The following is a 20,052-nucleotide window of genomic DNA, read 5'->3' as shown; positions in this document are numbered from 1 at the left end:
TTATACGCTTGCTACCTGGGCGATTTTCTGTCTCTCTCGCACTGGAAACGGGGCAACCGAGGATGCAACCACTCTCAGAGGGCTGGGGGGGAACGCCATGCTGCTTTGACGGAAAAACCACCCAAGTCCCGCCTGGCTATTTTCCATCTCTCTCGCACTGCAACCACTCTCGGAGGGTCGCGGGGGAACGCGATGCTGCTTTGACGGAAAAACCACCCAAGTCCCGCCTGGCTATTTGCTGTCTCTCTCGCACTTATAGGCTTCCTACCTGGGCGATTTTCTGTCTCTCTCGCACACTTTAGCGAGCCGCCTGGCTATTTTCTGTCTCTCTCGCACACAATCGCGTCGTGCAAGGCGATTTTCTATCTCTCTCGCACTCATACGCTTGCTACCTGGGCGATTTTCTGTCTCTCTCGCACTGGAAACGGGGCAACCGAGGGTGCAACCACTCTCGGAGGGTCGCGGGGGAACGCGATGCTGCTTTGACGGAAAAACCACCCAAGTCCCGCCTGGCTATTTGCTGTCTCTCTCGCACTTATAGGCTTCCTACCTGGGCGATTTTCTGTCTCTCTCGCACACTTTAGCGAGCCGCCTGGCTATTTTCTGTCTCTCTCGCACACAATCGCGTCGTGCAAGGCGATTTTCTATCTCTCTCGCACTTATACGCTTGCTACCTGGGCGATTTTCTGTCTCTCTCGCACTGGAAACGGGGCAACCGAGGGTGCAACCACTCTCGGAGGGTCGCGGGGGAACGCGATGCTGCTTTGACGGAAAAACCACCCAAGTCCCGCCTGGCTATTTGCTGTCTCTCTCGCACTTATAGGCTTCCTACCTGGGCGATTTTCTGTCTCTCTCGCACACTTTAGCGAGCCGCCTGGCTATTTTCTGTCTCTCTCGCACACAATCGCGTCGTGCAAGGCGATTTTCTATCTCTCTCGCACTCATACGCTTGCTACCTGGGCGATTTTCTGTCTCTCTCGCACTGGAAACGGGGCAACCGAGGGTGCAACCACTCTCGGAGGGTCGCGGGGGAACGCGATGCTGCTTTGACGGAAAAACCACCCAAGTCCCGCCTGGCTATTTGCTGTCTCTCTCGCACTTATAGGCTTCCTACCTGGGCGATTTTCTGTCTCTCTCGCACACTTTAGCGAGCCGCCTGGCTATTTTCTGTCTCTCTCGCACACAATCGCGTCGTGCAAGGCGATTTTCTATCTCTCTCGCACTTATACGCTTGCTACCTGGGCGATTTTCTGTCTCTCTCGCACTGGAAACGGGGCAACCGAGGGTGCAACCACTCTCGGAGGGTCGCGGGGGAACGCGATGCTGCTTTGACGGAAAAACCACCCAAGTCCCGCCTGGCTATTTGCTGTCTCTCTCGCACTTATAGGCTTCCTACCTGGGCGATTTTCTGTCTCTCTCGCACACTTTAGCGAGCCGCCTGGCTATTTTCTGTCTCTCTCTCACACAATCGCGTCGTGCAAGGCGATTTTCTATCTCTCTCGCACTTATACGCTTGCTACCTGGGCGATTTTCTGTCTCTCTCGCACTGGAAACGGGGCAACCGAGGGTGCAACCACTCTCGGAGGGTCGCGGGGGAACGCGATGCTGCTTTGACGGAAAAACCACCCAAGTCCCGCCTGGCTATTTGCTGTCTCTCTCGCACTTATAGGCTTCCTACCTGGGCGATTTTCTGTCTCTCTCGCACACTTTAGCGAGCCGCCTGGCTATTTTCTGTCTCTCTCGCACACAATCGCGTCGTGCAAGGCGATTTTCTATCTCTCTCGCACTTATACGCTTGCTACCTGGGCGATTTTCTGTCTCTCTCGCACTGGAAACGGGGCAACCGAGGGTGCAACCACTCTCGGAGGGTCGCGGGGGAACGCGATGCTGCTTTGACGGAAAAACCACCCAAGTCCCGCCTGGCTATTTGCTGTCTCTCTCGCACTTATAGGCTTCCTACCTGGGCGATTTTCTGTCTCTCTCGCACACTTTAGCGAGCCGCCTGGCTATTTTCTGTCTCTCTCGCACACAATCGCGTCGTGCAAGGCGATTTTCCATCTCTCTCGCACTTATACGCTTGCTACCTGGGCGATTTTCTGTCTCTCTCGCACTGGAAACGGGGCAACCGAGGGTGCAACCACTCTCGGAGGGTCGCGGGGGAACGCGATGCTGCTTTGACGGAAAAACCACCCAAGTCCCGCCTGGCTATTTGCTGTCTCTCTCGCACTTATAGGCTTCCTACCTGGGCGATTTTCTGTCTCTCTCGCACACTTTAGCGAGCCGCCTGGCTATTTTCTGTCTCTCTCGCACACAATCGCGTCGTGCAAGGCGATTTTCTATCTCTCTCGCACTTATACGCTTGCTACCTGGGCGATTTTCTGTCTCTCTCGCACTGGAAACGGGGCACCGAGGGTGCAACCACTCTCGGAGGGTCGCGGGGGAACGCGATGCTGCTTTGACGGAAAAACCACCCAAGTCCCGCCTGGCTATTTGCTGTCTCTCTCGCACTTATAGGCTTCCTACCTGGGCGATTTTCTGTCTCTCTCGCACACTTTAGCGAGCCGCCTGGCTATTTTCTGTCTCTCTCGCACACAATCGCGTCGTGCAAGGCGATTTTCTATCTCTCTCGCACTCATACGCTTGCTACCTGGGCGATTTTCTGTCTCTCTCGCACTGGAAACGGGGCAACCGAGGGTGCAACCACTCTCGGAGGGGGAACGCCATGCTCCTTTGACGGAAAAACCACCCAAGTCCCGCCTGGCTATTTTCCATCTCTCTCGCACTTATACGCTTGCTACCTGGGCGATTTTCTGTCTCTCTCGCACTGGAAACGGGGCAACCGAGGGTGCAACCACTCTCGGAGGGTCGCGGGGGAACGCGATGCTGCTTTGACGGAAAAACCACCCAAGTCCCGCCTGGCTATTTGCTGTCTCTCTCGCACTTATAGGCTTCCTACCTGGGCGATTTTCTGTCTCTCTCGCACACTTTAGCGAGCCGCCTGGCTATTTTCTGTCTCTCTCGCACACAATCGCGTCGTGCAAGGCGATTTTCTATCTCTCTCGCACTCATACGCTTGCTACCTGGGCGATTTTCTGTCTCTCTCGCACTGGAAACGGGGCAACCGAGGGTGCAACCACTCTCGGAGGGTCGCGGGGGAACGCGATGCTGCTTTGACGGAAAAACCACCCAAGTCCCGCCTGGCTATTTGCTGTCTCTCTCGCACTTATAGGCTTCCTACCTGGGCGATTTTCTGTCTCTCTCGCACACTTTAGCGAGCCGCCTGGCTATTTTCTGTCTCTCTCGCACACAATCGCGTCGTGCAAGGCGATTTTCTATCTCTCTCGCACTCATACGCTTGCTACCTGGGCGATTTTCTGTCTCTCTCGCACTGGAAACGGGGCAACCGAGGGTGCAACCACTCTCGGAGGGTCGCGGGGGAACGCGATGCTGCTTTGACGGAAAAACCACCCAAGTCCCGCCTGGCTATTTGCTGTCTCTCTCGCACTTATAGGCTTCCTACCTGGGCGATTTTCTGTCTCTCTCGCACACTTTAGCGAGCCGCCTGGCTATTTTCTGTCTCTCTCGCACACAATCGCGTCGTGCAAGGCGATTTTCTATCTCTCTCGCACTTATACGCTTGCTACCTGGGCGATTTTCTGTCTCTCTCGCACTGGAAACGGGGCAACCGAGGGTGCAACCACTCTCGGAGGGGGACCGCCATGCTCCTTTGACGGAAAAACCACCCAAGTCCCGCCTGGCTATTTTCCATCTCTCTCGCACTTATACGCTTGCTACCTGGGCGATTTTCTGTCTCTCTCGCACTGGAAACGGGGCAACCGAGGGTGCAACCACTCTCGGAGGGTCGCGGGGGAACGCGATGCTGCTTTGACGGAAAAACCACCCAAGTCCCGCCTGGCTATTTGCTGTCTCTCTCGCACTTATAGGCTTCCTACCTGGGCGATTTTCTGTCTCTCTCGCACACTTTAGCGAGCCGCCTGGCTATTTTCTGTCTCTCTCGCACACAATCGCGTCGTGCAAGGCGATTTTCTATCTCTCTCGCACTTATACGCTTGCTACCTGGGCGATTTTCTGTCTCTCTCGCACTGGAAACGGGGCAACCGAGGGTGCAACCACTCTCGGAGGGTCGCGGGGGAACGCGATGCTGCTTTGACGGAAAAACCACCCAAGTCCCGCCTGGCTATTTGCTGTCTCTCTCGCACTTATAGGCTTCCTACCTGGGCGATTTTCTGTCTCTCTCGCACACTTTAGCGAGCCGCCTGGCTATTTTCTGTCTCTCTCGCACACAATCGCGTCGTGCAAGGCGATTTTCTATCTCTCTCGCACTCATACGCTTGCTACCTGGGCGATTTTCTGTCTCTCTCGCACTGGAAACGGGGCAACCGAGGGTGCAACCACTCTCGGAGGGTCGCGGGGGAACGCGATGCTGCTTTGACGGAAAAACCACCCAAGTCCCGCCTGGCTATTTGCTGTCTCTCTCGCACTTATAGGCTTCCTACCTGGGCGATTTTCTGTCTCTCTCGCACACTTTAGCGAGCCGCCTGGCTATTTTCTGTCTCTCTCGCACACAATCGCGTCGTGCAAGGCGATTTTCTATCTCTCTCGCACTCATACGCTTGCTACCTGGGCGATTTTCTGTCTCTCTCGCACTGGAAACGGGGCAACCGAGGGTGCAACCACTCTCGGAGGGTCGCGGGGGAACGCGATGCTGCTTTGACGGAAAAACCACCCAAGTCCCGCCTGGCTATTTGCTGTCTCTCTCGCACTTATAGGCTTCCTACCTGGGCGATTTTCTGTCTCTCTCGCACACTTTAGCGAGCCGCCTGGCTATTTTCTGTCTCTCTCGCACACAATCGCGTCGTGCAAGGCGATTTTTTCTATCTCTCTCGCACTTATACGCTTGCTACCTTGGCGATTTTCTGTCTCTCTCGCACTGGAAACGGGGCAACCGAGGGTGCAACCACTCTCGGAGGGTCGCGGGGGAACGCGATGCTGCTTTGACGGAAAAACCACCCAAGTCCCGCCTGGCTATTTGCTGTCTCTCTCGCACTTATAGGCTTCCTACCTGGGCGATTTTCTGTCTCTCTCGCACACTTTAGCGAGCCGCCTGGCTATTTTCTGTCTCTCTCGCACACAATCGCGTCGTGCAAGGCGATTTTTTCCATCTCTCTCGCACTTATACGCTTGCTACCTGGGCGATTTTCTGTCTCTCTCGCACTGGAAACGGGGCAACCGAGGGTGCAACCACTCTCGGAGGGTCGCGGGGGAACGCGATGCTGCTTTGACGGAAAAACCACCCAAGTCCCGCCTGGCTATTTGCTGTCTCTCTCGCACTTATAGGCTTCCTACCTGGGCGATTTTCTGTCTCTCTCGCACACTTTAGCGAGCCGCCTGGCTATTTTCTGTCTCTCTCGCACACAATCGCGTCGTGCAAGGCGATTTTCTATCTCTCTCGCACTTATACGCTTGCTACCTGGGCGATTTTCTGTCTCTCTCGCACTGGAAACGGGGCAACCGAGGATGCAACCACTCTCAGAGGGCTGGGGGGGACGCCATGCTGCTTTGACGGAAAAACCACCCAAGTCCCGCCTGGCGATTTTCTGTCTCTCTCGCACACTTTAGCGAGCCGCCTGGCTATTTTCTGTCTCTCTCGCACACAATCGCGTCGTGCAAGGCGATTTTCTATCTCTCTCGCACTCATACGCTTGCTACCTGGGCGATTTTCTGTCTCTCTCGCACTGGAAACGGGGCAACCGAGGGTGCAACCACTCTCGGAGGGTCGCGGGGGAACGCGATGCTGCTTTGACGGAAAAACCACCCAAGTCCCGCCTGGCTATTTGCTGTCTCTCTCGCACTTATAGGCTTCCTACCTGGGCGATTTTCTGTCTCTCTCGCACACTTTAGCGAGCCGCCTGGCTATTTTCTGTCTCTCTCGCACACAATCGCGTCGTGCAAGGCGATTTTCCATCTCTCTCGCACTTATACGCTTGCTACCTTGGCGATTTTCTGTCTCTCTCGCACTGGAAACAAGGCAACCGAGGGTGCAACCACTCTCGGAGGGTCGCGGGGGAACGCGATGCTGCTTTGACGGAAAAACCACCCAAGTCCCGCCTGGCTATTTGCTGTCTCTCTCGCACTTATAGGCTTCCTACCTGGGAGATTTTCTGTCTCTCTCGCACACTTTAGCGAGCCGCCTGGCCATTTTCTGTCTCTCTCGCACACAATCGCGTCGTGCAAGGCGATTTTCCATCTCTCTCGCACTTATATGCTTGCTACCTGGGCGATTTTCTGTCTCTCTCGCACTGGAAACGGGGCAACCGAGGGTGCAACCACTCTCAGAGGGCCGCGGGGGAACGCGATGCTGCTTTGACGGAAAAACCACCCAAGTCCCGCCTGGCTATTTTCCATCTCTCTCGCACTTATACGCTTGCTACCTGGGCGATTTTCTGTCTCTCTCGCACTGGAAACGGGGCAACCGAGGGTGCAACCACTCTCGGAGGGTCGCGGGGGAACGCGATGCTGCTTTGACGGAAAAACCACCCAAGTCCCGCCTGGCTATTTGCTGTCTCTCTCGCACTTATAGGCTTCCTACCTGGGCGATTTTCTGTCTCTCTCGCACACTTTAGCGAGCCGCCTGGCTATTTTCTGTCTCTCTCGCACACAATCGCGTCGTGCAAGGCGATTTTCTATCTCTCTCGCACTCATACGCTTGCTACCTGGGCGATTTTCTGTCTCTCTCGCACTGGAAACGGGGCAACCGAGGGTGCAACCACTCTCGGAGGGTCGCGGGGGAACGCGATGCTGCTTTGACGGAAAAACCACCCAAGTCCCGCCTGGCTATTTGCTGTCTCTCTCGCACTTATAGGCTTCCTACCTGGGCGATTTTCTGTCTCTCTCGCACACTTTAGCGAGCCGCCTGGCTATTTTCTGTCTCTCTCGCACACAATCGCGTCGTGCAAGGCGATTTTCTATCTCTCTCGCACTTATACGCTTGCTACCTGGCGATTTTCTGTCTCTCTCGCACTGGAAACGGGGCAACCGAGGGTGCAACCACTCTCGGAGGGTCGCGGGGGAACGCGATGCTGCTTTGACGGAAAAACCACCCAAGTCCCGCCTGGCTATTTGCTGTCTCTCTCGCACTTATAGGCTTCCTACCTGGGCGATTTTCTGTCTCTCTCGCACACTTTAGCGAGCCGCCTGGCTATTTTCTGTCTCTCTCTCACACAATCGCGTCGTGCAAGGCGATTTTCTATCTCTCTCGCACTTATACGCTTGCTACCTGGGCGATTTTCTGTCTCTCTCGCACTGGAAACGGGGCAACCGAGGATGCAACCACTCTCAGAGGGCTGGGGGGGAACGCCATGCTGCTTTGACGGAAAAACCACCCAAGTCCCGCCTGGCTATTTTCTGTCTCTCTCGCACACAATCGCGTCGTGCAAGGCGATTTTCCATCTCTCTCGCACTTATACGCTTGCTACCTTGGCGATTTTCTGTCTCTCTCGCACTGGAAACAAGGCAACCGAGGGTGCAACCACTCTCGGAGGGTCGCGGGGGAACGCGATGCTGCTTTGACGGAAAAACCACCCAAGTCCCGCCTGGCTATTTGCTGTCTCTCTCGCACTTATAGGCTTCCTACCTGGGAGATTTTCTGTCTCTCTCGCACACTTTAGCGAGCCGCCTGGCTATTTTCTGTCTCTCTCGCAAACAATCGCGTCGTGCAAGGCGATTTTCCGTCTCTCTCGCACTTATACGCTTGCTACCTGGGCGATTTTCTGTCTCTCTCGCACTGGAAACGGGGCAACGAAGGGTGCAACCACTCTCGGAGGGTCGCGGGGGAACGCGATGCTGCTTTGACGGAAAAACCACCCAAGTCCCGCCTGGCTATTTGCTGTCTCTCTCGCACTTATAGGCTTCCTACCTGGGCGATTTTCTGTCTCTCTCGCACACTTTAGCGAGCCGCCTGGCTATTTTCTGTCTCTCTCGCACACAATCGCGTCGAGCAAGGCGATTTTCTATCTCTCTCGCACTCATACGCTTGCTACCTGGGCGATTTTCTGTCTCTCTCGCATTGGAAACGGGGCAACCGAGGGTGCAACCACTCTCGGAGGGTCGCGGGGGAACGCGATGCTGCTTTGACGGAAAAACCACCCAAGTCCCGCCTGGCTATTTGCTGTCTCTCTCGCACTTATAGGCTTCCTACCTGGGCGATTTTCTGTCTCTCTCGCACACTTTAGCGAGCCGCCTGGCTATTTTCTGTCTCTCTCGCACACAATCGCGTCGTGCAAGGCGATTTTCTATCCCTCTCGCACTCATACGCTTGCTACCTGGGCGATTTTCTGTCTCTCTCGCACTGGAAACGGGGCAACCGAGGGTGCAACCACTCTCGGAGGGTCGCGGGGGAACGCGATGCTGCTTTGACGGAAAAACCACCCAAGTCCCGCCTGGCTATTTGCTGTCTCTCTCGCACTTATAGGCTTCCTACCTGGGCGATTTTCTGTCTCTCTCGCACACTTTAGCGAGCCGCCTGGCTATTTTCTGTCTCTCTCGCACACAATCGCGTCGTGCAAGGCGATTTTCTATCTCTCTCGCACTCATACGCTTGCTACCTGGGCGATTTTCTGTCTCTCTCGCACTGGAAACGGGGCAACCGAGGGTGCAACCACTCTCGGAGGGGGAACGCCATGCTCCTTTGACGGAAAAACCACCCAAGTCCCGCCTGGCTATTTTCCATCTCTCTCGCACTTATACGCTTGCTACCTGGGCGATTTTCTGTCTCTCTCGCACTGGAAACGGGGCAACCGAGGGTGCAACCACTCTCGGAGGGTCGCGGGGGAACGCGATGCTGCTTTGACGGAAAAACCACCCAAGTCCCGCCTGGCTATTTGCTGTCTCTCTCGCACTTATAGGCTTCCTACCTGGGCGATTTTCTGTCTCTCTCGCACACTTTAGCAAGCCGCCTGGCTATTTTCTGTCTCTCTCGCACACAATCGCGTCGTGCAAGGCGATTTTCTATCTCTCTCGCACTTATACGCTTGCTACCTGGGCGATTTTCTGTCTCTCTCGCATTGGAAACGGGGCAACCGAGGGTGCAACCACTCTCGGAGGGTCGCGGGGGAACGCGATGCTGCTTTGACGGAAAAACCACCCAAGTCCCGCCTGGCTATTTGCTGTCTCTCTCGCACTTATAGGCTTCCTACCTGGGCGATTTTCTGTCTCTCTCGCACACTTTAGCGAGCCGCCTGGCTATTTTCTGTCTCTCTCGCACACAATCGCGTCGTGCAAGGCGATTTTCTATCTCTCTCGCACTCATACGCTTGCTACCTGGGCGATTTTCTGTCTCTCTCGCACTGGAAACGGGGCAACCGAGGGTGCAACCACTCTCGGAGGGTCGCGGGGGAACGCGATGCTGCTTTGACGGAAAAACCACCCAAGTCCCGCCTGGCTATTTGCTGTCTCTCTCGCACTTATAGGCTTCCTACCTGGGCGATTTTCTGTCTCTCTCGCACACTTTAGCGAGCCGCCTGGCTATTTTCTGTCTCTCTCGCACACAATCGCGTCGTGCAAGGCGATTTTCTATCTCTCTCGCACTCATACGCTTGCTACCTGGGCGATTTTCTGTCTCTCTCGCACTGGAAACGGGGCAACCGAGGGTGCAACCACTCTCGGAGGGTCGCGGGGGAACGCGATGCTGCTTTGACGGAAAAACCACCCAAGTCCCGCCTGGCTATTTGCTGTCTCTCTCGCACTTATAGGCTTCCTACCTGGGCGATTTTCTGTCTCTCTCGCACACTTTAGCGAGCCGCCTGGCTATTTTCTGTCTCTCTCGCACACAATCGCGTCGTGCAAGGCGATTTTCTATCTCTCTCGCACTTATACGCTTGCTACCTGGGCGATTTTCTGTCTCTCTCGCACTTGAAACGGGGGCCACACATGAGCGGGCCGACCCGCCAAATTTGAATGGGACGAGTTATTTGAGGTTATTTCATGTTATGTGTTATCCTCTGGTTATCCTTATCAATTCATATTCAATCGGCTCGTCTCGTCGCGTCCTATCCACAAATCATATTCATTACCATTATATTGCTTTTCTGCATGACAGTCACTGACTTTTCGGAAGTTAAAATTATGTTAGACTTTTGCTTGGGCAGATGAGATCGTCAGGCAATTATCTCTAATTTTCCTCAATTTTCACACCACCTTCCTAGTTCCTGACAGTGATGGGCTCAGCGGAGGTATGTGCTATTTTGACCTCTATTTCCTAGCTCTTACCGGCGCTATTAGGGACGGTCGAATATTTAGATATTTGATATTCGAATCATCGGCATGGAGGTAATGGCATCACATTCAAATATTCGCTGCGGAAGTATTCGAAATCGCTAATTCGAATATTCGAATAATCGTCGTCAAAAGTGTCATTTTATCTCTCATGGTTCTTAAAAAATCAAATATCGAAGCAAGAATCGAAAATATTTGAATATTTGGATCAGGACTATTCTCAATTGCATGATTCGAATTCTCAAATATTCGCAATAATCGTATTCGAAAAGTTTCGAATATTTGCATTCGAATTTGATATTCGTCCATTCCCAGCCACTAGTACATTTCATTTTCATCGACAGCAAACAGACCCTCTAGTTGGGGCTTATGCACAACAGAAGTTCTTTCTTTTAATTTTAGTTTTGTTGTTCTCAATGAGATTCAATGGTGAAAGTCGCAGGATGATGTAAGAAAATTGACCAGAACCGAATCATACAGTTGCTGTGTTACGCCAGCGTTGATAGTATCTATACAGACTCAGAGTGAGACTGCTGCTGCTAGCAACTTAGCAGTCCTTGGATCGGTCAGCAACTCGAGGGGCATCCACTTCTCAATCGCACTATGTAGTAGACGGGTTTTTCATCAGTAGTTCACTAACGGTCTGTTGGGAGCACTGGACCACTAGATAGGCAATTTGACAAGATAAACAGGACAATTCCCAGTAACTTCAGTTATTACATCAGATGTACGAAGCTTGTCTTTTCCGGTTGACACAAGACTGGTTTTGTTCAATCTTCCTCTCACAGCTTTTCTTGTGTTGTGGTTGATAAGCCTAAATCACTCAGCTACTAAAAGCAGAACAAATTGTTGTAGTTTCTTAAGGATTTGACCTTTAGAGATGGATACATAATTTTCTTATTCAGAGTATTACATGTTAAAAAACAACATTATTGACATTTCACAGATGGTGCCAAGATGAAAAAACCTTGTGCTGCACAAGTAGCAAATCCAGTAGTATTTTTGTAATTACTTAAGTGTGAATGTCACACATTTTGTTAAATTTCTATTTTAAAAGGTTTGTTATGACTGTAATCGGGCAAAACAGCTGCTAAATAATATTTGCCGTGTGTGAATCAGCAAGCTTTGGGTAACTACAGAATGCTCTTTTCAATCTCAGTAATGAGTTGAAGGGTTTCTTTTCATTGAATTTCTCATTTTGTTTGTTCTTCGCAGGATTTCAATGAAGCAATTCTGAGAGGAGGAGACTTTGCCAATCTGGACATCATCCAGAAAGAGTTAAACAATTGTTTGGCAAGAATGAAAGAGGAAGGTAACTATTAGTGCTGACTTTCATGCATTTTTTTACTGAATATTTTCTAACAATGGACCACTAGACAAGGCACGAATTTCAGCATTCTGATTCATTTTTCTTAACAAAAATTTCACCTAAAACACGATGCGCACAACTTAAATGACCGAAATCGACTTATTGCGAAGATATTTAATGATTCTTGATGCGTGAATTCAAACCACCCGCTCATGAAAACTCAATGCTCTACTTGACTCACATCGCGCGCTAAGCGTTATCATGACAGTCTCTGCGATATAAAAATCCGGCAACCTCAACCTTGACGCTTTGGCTCAGCTATGGCAAATTGCTTATAGTTTGAACAACAAATGGTGGGAAATGAACATTGCTCGATTGAGAAGCTTGCTGAAACCGTTGTAGTGCGTGATTTGACTCACGTAGAGCTTTGAATTTCTTGTGAGCGGGCAGTTCAAATTCCTCGTGACCAATGTGAAATTAAAACGTTAATATCTTCGTTAGAAGTTTATTTCAGTAATTTTCGTTGTGCGAATCGTGTTTTACGTGAAATTCTGGTCAATAAACAGGTATTGGAATGCTTAAATATGTAACTTGTCTAGTGGTCCATTAACTAATTTCTCAACAAAAAGGCGTAGGAAAGACTTTTTTTTTTTTTAAGACCAAAAGGTCCAAGGCTTTAAATCAAGTATGCTTTTGGTAGTGTACCCTTGTGTATTTCCATAAAGGTATTAATACAACCTAGGGTGCGCTTAGGATATTTTGGTGAAACGATAGGCAACCTGGATCGCATGTGGTACCATCCAGCTGTCTCTTGGTCCCTGGTCCAGCTATTCTGCCAGCAGCCGTGAGTGCCATTGAATTTCTGCAAATGCAAACCACCCCCAGGCAAAATAGACGAGCAGCCGCACTCCTACAATAAGTGTCATATGTTACTACATGCATATCAACAGTTTTTGAAACACACGCCGGCCAAACAGCAATTTACCGGTAAGAAATCGCCTTTGGCCGCTAAGAAATGAGACTAGCGGTCAAGTCTTGGCAGCTAAGAAAATCGTTGTTAAACTCCGTTTTTGGGATTTTTCGGCGCATTCTGCAAGGTGCCACATAGTGTCGGGTTATCAATTCTTCCTCTCCGTCTTTGTCAAGTTTTGTGACACATTACTGGTCTTGTCGTATCATTATTGTGTGGAAAGAGGGAGGGGAAGCTCAGTAGGCCGTGCTGCCTCTGGCTGCGGTAAGCTGGCGACTGACTGGCGGCTCCCTCTCTTCTCCTGTCACCAGCAAAACAAAGCGAAAAGTTGCCCAATAGCCCAATAAACTAGTCCAATATGCCACACCTACGCCTACATCTCCTACTGCCTCTCCCACAATTCAGGAAAAAAAATTAAATCTAAAACATGAGTTAAAAAATTAAAAATTAAATGTAAGCAATTTTTAAGACCTAATCAATTTAAATGATTAAGTACCTCTTGACTCATGTTTTTCTGGCAACCTCTGAGCTATTTAAGGGCTAACTGACATTGTGAAGATAGACTGATGCTGAAAGAGAGAGATAAAGAAAATAGTGGTTTTGTATTTGGCCTCAACATATATGGCATTGGGGTATTCCTAACTCCTGGCATTTTGAAAGGGCAATTTTTCATTTCGGCTAAAAATTTGCAGGCCAGATGGTTACTAAGACTTCATGCTGAGTTTCAAACACTGCATATCAGGCTGTATCAAATGAACTACATTTTGCAATTTGGAACTATAAATTCTAGCTTGGTTTAAAAACAACGTATGTGACATTAGTTTCCCTAAGCGCATAAGTGTTTTTTCAGATGAGCTAGAATTTATAGCTCCAAATTGCAAAATGCAGTCCAAATAAGCTGTAGGCAAGTCTTTACCCTGCTTTATCCCTCCAGCCTTCCCATTTTAAAAACCCCTTTTACCCAAAATTTCCAAAGTTATGGCCTTTCTCTTTCACCCTTATTCACTTAGTAGCCTTGACATTGCTAAAACCTGCGAATATCGAAAAACTTGCGCTTTTAATGGCATTGCGAGCTGGCCTCCCCAATTTTCACAGTCTTCCCTCTTTTTGCACAAACGGTCATGCAATCATGAGGAAATATTTTCTTTTCTGCAATTAGTTGTTTCTGCACATTATGAATCAGTGACTACTTTTAATTTTTTATTTAGATGAAGCCTTTAAAATGCAATTTATGGACCGCAATATCCATACACTTCCGGAGAATATCCTCAGTCCGTTGGAGATCACAGCTGATCATCAAATTGTAAGTTGAATAAAATATTAATTAAATTGATATCAAAAGTCATTTTTGCATTTACCCTTCATTGTTTAAATACGTTTGTGAGCAATTTATCGAGTCCATGTCTAGCAAAGTTGCACACTTTTAGGTGCGACAGAAGATCAGCTTGATTTTCGGGCTTACTTTCAATGCTAAACTGGGAACAACTGATCTTCTGTTGCTTTCTAAAAGTGAGTAAACAAATTTGGTGTGTTGGTTCCCAAACAAGAGTAAAAAATCCTTTGATTGAAGATGCTACAAGAGGCACAGTACAAGTCTATGCCATTCAAAAATTCTATAATTTTTCGTTACATCTTTTTAGAGGTTTTGATCTTGTTTTACATTCCAAGATTTGCCTCACGCCCAAGATCAACCTAACACCAGGTGCAATCCTATGATAGCAAGATCGAGCCTTTAATGCACCCCAGCTGCCCGGTACTGATTGTTGTGGTGGGTCTAAAGCGAACGTCAGCTTGAGTAAAAATGAGAGATATTTCATGTGGAGGCTGGCCAAAAAATGGAAATGAGTGTATTGACTAAGACCAAAATTGTCTAAATGAAGAACGATTCGCTTCCAATTATATATGTACTTTAATAAAGAAATTTTCTATTTTAAGGATACCCTGGTGGCAATGACCTTTTAAAATATTTTTCAAGATCTCTTGAAAAAAATGTTAAAATATTCCTATTAGGAAACCCTTTTTGACTACTTTTTAAAGTAAAATTTAAGTAAAAAAGTGTTCTTAAAAACTCTTAATATATCACTGTAGTTTTTTGACATTTTTTTCAAACATTTTTAACCAACAACTACAGTTGATATTTTAAGAGTTTTTTCTAACACTTTTTTACTTTAATTTTACCACTTGTAAACTTTTCCAAAAGAAAAATCCAGAAAGGGTTTCTTACTTCAAACATTTCAATTGTCTTTTTAAGAGTAGTTGTCTCTTTGAAATTTAAGAGCTTTTTAAAGTTTTTTTTTAACAACCGTTAATACTAGGGACGCAAAACCCTCTCAATGGAGAATTTGCATGCAATTTTTTTATTGCTTCATCTGAAAGTGTTTAAAGAGCTGATTTCACAATATTTATAATAATTTTTTTCTGATATTGGAAAAAGTATAAAAATAGATTTAAAAATGAGAAATTGCACCGCCTAGTGACGTCATCTGGCGGCATTTCCCATTTAAACACACGTATTTTAGCAAATTAGATAATTTTGTCATATCTTCTCGAATAATTGTTCAATTCATGAACTGCGGGTATGCTCGTGTTTAGTTTACTTAGTAGTTTCCACCTAAACACGAAATTTATCAAATTTCAGACACCTGCAAAGTCTCTATTGTTGTACTATTGAAATTATGGCAGCAATGATATCCTAGGAAATGTTGTGTTTGCTTTAAAAAAAGGCACAGAGACTTTCGTAGATTCTGAAAAAAGTTTCTGGAACTCTGATATGGGTCAATGTGGGTCCCATTGTTGGTACTTAGCTTTATTGTCTCATAAAAGGGACAGAAATGAGTTCACATTGCTCACAGGTCTCAGTCTTGGTTGAACAGCCCTTGGACGTACCCTTGCATGAGAAATAGTGCAAGTCTTCCTCTTAATTTTTGCATTCATCAATCTCCACTAATCAATACCTCGTCACCTTCCGGGCAAAGTATCACAAGCGCCATGCGACGTTTAAAAATTTCCGCCGCCATTATATTTTTTTACAGAGAAATTGTTCAACGAAGCTGTCCGAAAATTACACCGAATTTTCTTGGTGCTGCCGATAATATTTAGTGACATTTTCGAACAGATTCAACCAAAAATTTCTCAGTAAAAAAATAAAATGGCGGCGCAAATTTTTAAACGTCGCATGGCGCTTGTGATACTTTGCCTGGAAGGTGACGACCTAACAAGGTGGTAAAATAGTGCCAGGTCCAAACTATATTGTAGAGAAAGCAAGGCCAAAAAATTTCAAGCAGAGTCGAAAAGAGTTGTTTTAAAGAGAATTTTGAGTTCTTCACTTGCGTTGAAACTCATGGAATTTTTGCCTTGCTTTCCCCGCAAAAAAGAGGGGACTCAGCTCTTTTTTACCACCTTGTTGTATACAGTTAGGGCCTCATTTTATTGTCTTTTTACTTGTTCCAATCAATACCTAATCTCTATTAATTTATTAATTAATATATATCGACGGTGAAAGTCGGCAATCACATAACTCGGTTTGCAACGTCGCAGACTTCCTGTCATACTTTATTTTTTAAATGGAAAACTACTCAACGGCAATTCTTTATAACTGTCATGATTTTTCTTCTCAATGCGAAGAAAATTCTGCAAAAACTTCAAGAAATAATATCAATTTGTTCTCCTTTATAAAAATGACGTAGAGGCGGAGATTTTCAGACACCGCAAACGAGTTATGTGATTGCCGACTTTCACCGTCGATATATTTTATTATTCAATCAGATACAAATTCTTAGTTTCACTGTATGATATAAATTAGAATCTGACATAATTTTCGACTTCTTGATGTAGGCACAGGACATTGACGAAATCAATGATATAAGTATTTTATTGAGTACCTCTGAGTCAGTTTTAAACAGAATCAAACAAACTTCAATTCAGCGTCAACTAAATTGTGACAAGCGGAAATTAAGCACTATGCAGAAACAGTTGGATCAGTCTGTGAAAATTTTGTCAAGGTAAGCATTCAGACAGTCATACTATTTGAGCTCTTTTTTAAGGCAAGACAAGCTAGAACTGCTCCAAGTCTAGATGAAGATGAAAAATCAACCTTTCGTATTTGCTAATCTTTGGAGACTTATTAACCAAGAACACTTCTCAGATCTACAGGCTCCTAAATTTCATTCATAGAGCCTGTAAAACACATCTGTGAAAGAAGTTGCTACAATCCGCAGTGCCAGGATTTCATGATGGAAGTATCAGTTTCAGATGTATACAATTTTGAAGGATGTGGCACTTTAATTGAATTGTTATGGTTCATCAGATTCTAAATTACCTGTGCAATTAAGACCTTGTTGAGTCCTGCGCTTCAAAATGACTTCTATACAAAGTGAGAGCTTCAACTATCATGGTGAGGAACTATCGGAATACCCCCTCTCTTTTCAAAATTGTGAAATTTTGTGCGAAAGAGATAATTCCCGGCAGGTTCTTTCTGTCTGCGAAAGAGACAGATAATCGTCTGGCGCCACAGAATTTGCCAATGAAAATGAGCCAATTTCCCCTTACTGTGCCTCAACATTATCTTGGTAAGTTCAAAATTAGTTCAACATTGCGTTTTCAAGTCCCTGAGCTCCTCCTGAGGGGGGGACAACAATTTTGACCCCCCTAGAAGATGGTCCCCTTTAAGATAGAGATATTCCCGAAGTTTCGTTTTTCTATCTCTAACCGTTCAAACGTTACGAGGGGGTATGGACTTTTGGGACACCCTGTATAAGTTTTTATTCAGCACTGATTACCAAAAAATTGAATTTCCCACTCACAAGAAAAATCAATCATGCGAATCAGATCGCGCATTAGAAATCAGAATGGTTCTGGCAGGTCGACGGTCTCTATATCGCTTGGTTTTGGCTTTCACAGCCATAGTTTTTTTTTCTTCTTTTTTTTTATTTATTGCAGTGTAACAGTAAGATTATCCAAAAACAGAGGAAAAACCAATGTTTTTGGCAACCAGGCAAATGAACTCTCAAGCTCATTCTGGAATTATGTATTTGGTAAAAATTGAGTAAAGGCCTCCCTAGTAGCAGTGGCTCTTAAGAAAAGTTCTATTAAAAGTTGTCAAAAAAAAAATATAAAAATCGAGTCAATTTTTAGTAAAAAAAGTCTTAAAATACTCGTGTTAGGAAACCCTTTTGGGAAATTCTTTTACATGAAAAAAGTGTTATCTTAATTTAAAGAAAACGTAAAATTTACGTGAAAAACAACAAACTACATCCTCAATTGTTATGGGCTGCAATCTTTCCTTTTATACTTTTCTGTTCACCACTTTTTTTCCTCGTTTTTTTTCCGCAGGAAGCTTATAAAAAAAAGTTTTAAGTAAAATTTACCTTCTTGAAATTTGTCTTTAATTTTATGTAGAAAAAGCCCCAAAAACGGTTTCCTGATACGAATATTTCAAGAGTTTTTTTACGTAATTTTCAAGTGGTTTTGAAGTAAATAAGTTCTCTTAAAATTTACGAGTTTTTTTCAACTTTTCTCAACAGCCACTGCTACTAAGGTCATAACAGTAATTACCGAAACCGAATTAAATTAATCCTGGGAAATATTTCCTGTAACGTTAAGAGACAATCCTGATAGGTTGCTTTCTCCAGTGATCTTTCTCTTATATTTTTCATACTTTTGAAGCTTTTTATGTTTTGCCTAGCTGGTTGAATAAAAAAGTATTCTTTGCATTTTTTTTTTCATTTTAGCCTAAAGTAATCCTACGTCAGTTAAATTAAATTTTTTTTTTTTTTTAAGCATCAAAAATTCAGTTCGAACTTTCTTTCCGCCATGAGGATCCATGTAATTTTGAAATTTCAAACTTGTATTTCTCGAGATGATCAAAAACTGAACTTCAGCGCCTTGTACTCTGAGCCCCTTAAATGAATTAGTAAAAACTGGGAATGTATTTTTCAATAAGAATCAATAATGAGACTATGTCAGAGATCGATAGATTCAGAAAAGTGTTCAGAGGCGGTTTTCTATTCGATAACAACCTTTTCAGTTTCTCTTCTTATATGTGTTATCAAGTATCGACCTATTCTTGCATCACCTCATAACCGCGTTTGTATTTTTTTTGGTGCACCAGAGAAGAAAGGCATTACCAGGAAGAAAAACGAACAAAAGAAGAACTAGTTAAAAATCTAAAAACCAAAACTGTTCTTCTCAAATCCGAAATGGGAAAGGCCCATGATAATGTAGAAGAATTAGAAGTAAGTTTAACTAAAGCTGTTGTTTTCTTCTTTATCTGCACAGATTAGTACAGATAAGTATGAACTTTTAAACAATTTTTGTTTGCATCTTATTCAATTGTCTCTTAGTGATTTAATTTTTTTAATTTCTTCAATTTAGCCCTTAAAATTCTAACAATGGGTGCAACGATAGATTCAAGAAAATCACCAAGATGTGTAGCAACACTTATAATTGACCGATTTCAAAACAATATTATTTGGACTTAAAGACTCAAAGACTAATCAGGAAATTCAGCGAAAGAAAAATTTAACTTTTAATAATGGAGAATGTAAATTGTAGATTAAACTCTCTTTTCCTAAAAATTTTGACAAAATTATAAAATTCATTGTATTCAATGCTTTCTGTATTCATTATTGTCAGAAGTTTGAAGTTTTGAAACAGATCACTTTCTTCCTAGCATTTGTTTTTGTGCACTTTTAGGAGGAAAATTTCCGTGAAACAACCCTCCTTACAGATATGTCAAAGCCTTAGTTTGAAATTTTGTAACACTTCAGCCTAGTTTTCTGTAAAACTGTGTTTCTAATTGATCTCTTTCCTTTTCAGAATTCTATTTACACACTTTCAGAAGACATCGAGAACTTGCACATGGAAAACTCAGAATTGGACAAGCAAATTTCAGCCAAAGAGGCTGATTTAATAGAAGTTGGTAGGCTCCCCCCAAGTTTCACCGAAGCGGATGAGAGGATACAAGAACTGAAAGAAAAGATAAGAGATCTTGATGCCCGCACAAAGAGGCAACTTAACGGTTGATATTTTACTCTCTCTTATTTCCTTGGAATTTTAAGTGTGATTTAGCATTTTGCTTATATGGAATCGTTCATTTTTATCACTTTGTTACCTACTAAATGTATTCATATTTCTCATATTTTCCTGTTCATATTTCTCTATTTTGACGGTGTAAGTCGGCAATCACATATCTCGTTTGGGGTCTCACAGAATCTCCGCCTCTATGTTATTTTTCTAAAGGAGAACAAATTGACATCATTCCCAAAAGTTTTTGCGGAATTTTCTTCTCTATGCAAAGAATCTCGGCAGTTTTAAAGAATTGCTGTTCGGTAGTTTTATGTTTTAAAAATAAAGTATGACAGAAAGTATGACAGGAAGTCTGTGACATCGCAAACCGAGTTATGTGATTCCCGACTTACACCGTCGATTTCTAGACAATAATAAAAAGAAGTGCAAAAATTGTTAGGTTCTACGCTGTCTT

The 20,052-nt window shown here is 45.6% G+C and overlaps 1 protein-coding gene across 1 annotated transcript; it reads left to right on the top strand.

Annotated features, from left to right (window-relative positions):
- The first annotated feature begins 10,020 nt into the window (after positions 1-10,020).
- On the top strand, positions 10,021-19,710 carry LOC109032978 (uncharacterized). The gene is made up of 6 exons (XM_019045346.2): positions 10,021-10,250; positions 11,509-11,605; positions 13,781-13,875; positions 16,407-16,573; positions 18,682-18,805; positions 19,389-19,710. Exons 1-6 carry the CDS (start codon positions 10,236-10,238, stop codon positions 19,593-19,595), a joined length of 705 nt encoding a protein of 234 aa, XP_018900891.2. The 5' UTR covers positions 10,021-10,235; the 3' UTR covers positions 19,596-19,710.
- The last annotated feature ends 342 nt before the right edge of the window (positions 19,711-20,052 follow it).

This window comes from Bemisia tabaci, chromosome 9 (assembly GCF_918797505.1).
Source record: "Bemisia tabaci chromosome 9, PGI_BMITA_v3".
Taxonomy (NCBI): Eukaryota; Metazoa; Arthropoda; class Insecta; order Hemiptera; family Aleyrodidae; genus Bemisia; species Bemisia tabaci.
Note: the sequence above shows the minus strand (reverse complement) of the source record. Positions and strands in the feature narration are given on the sequence as shown.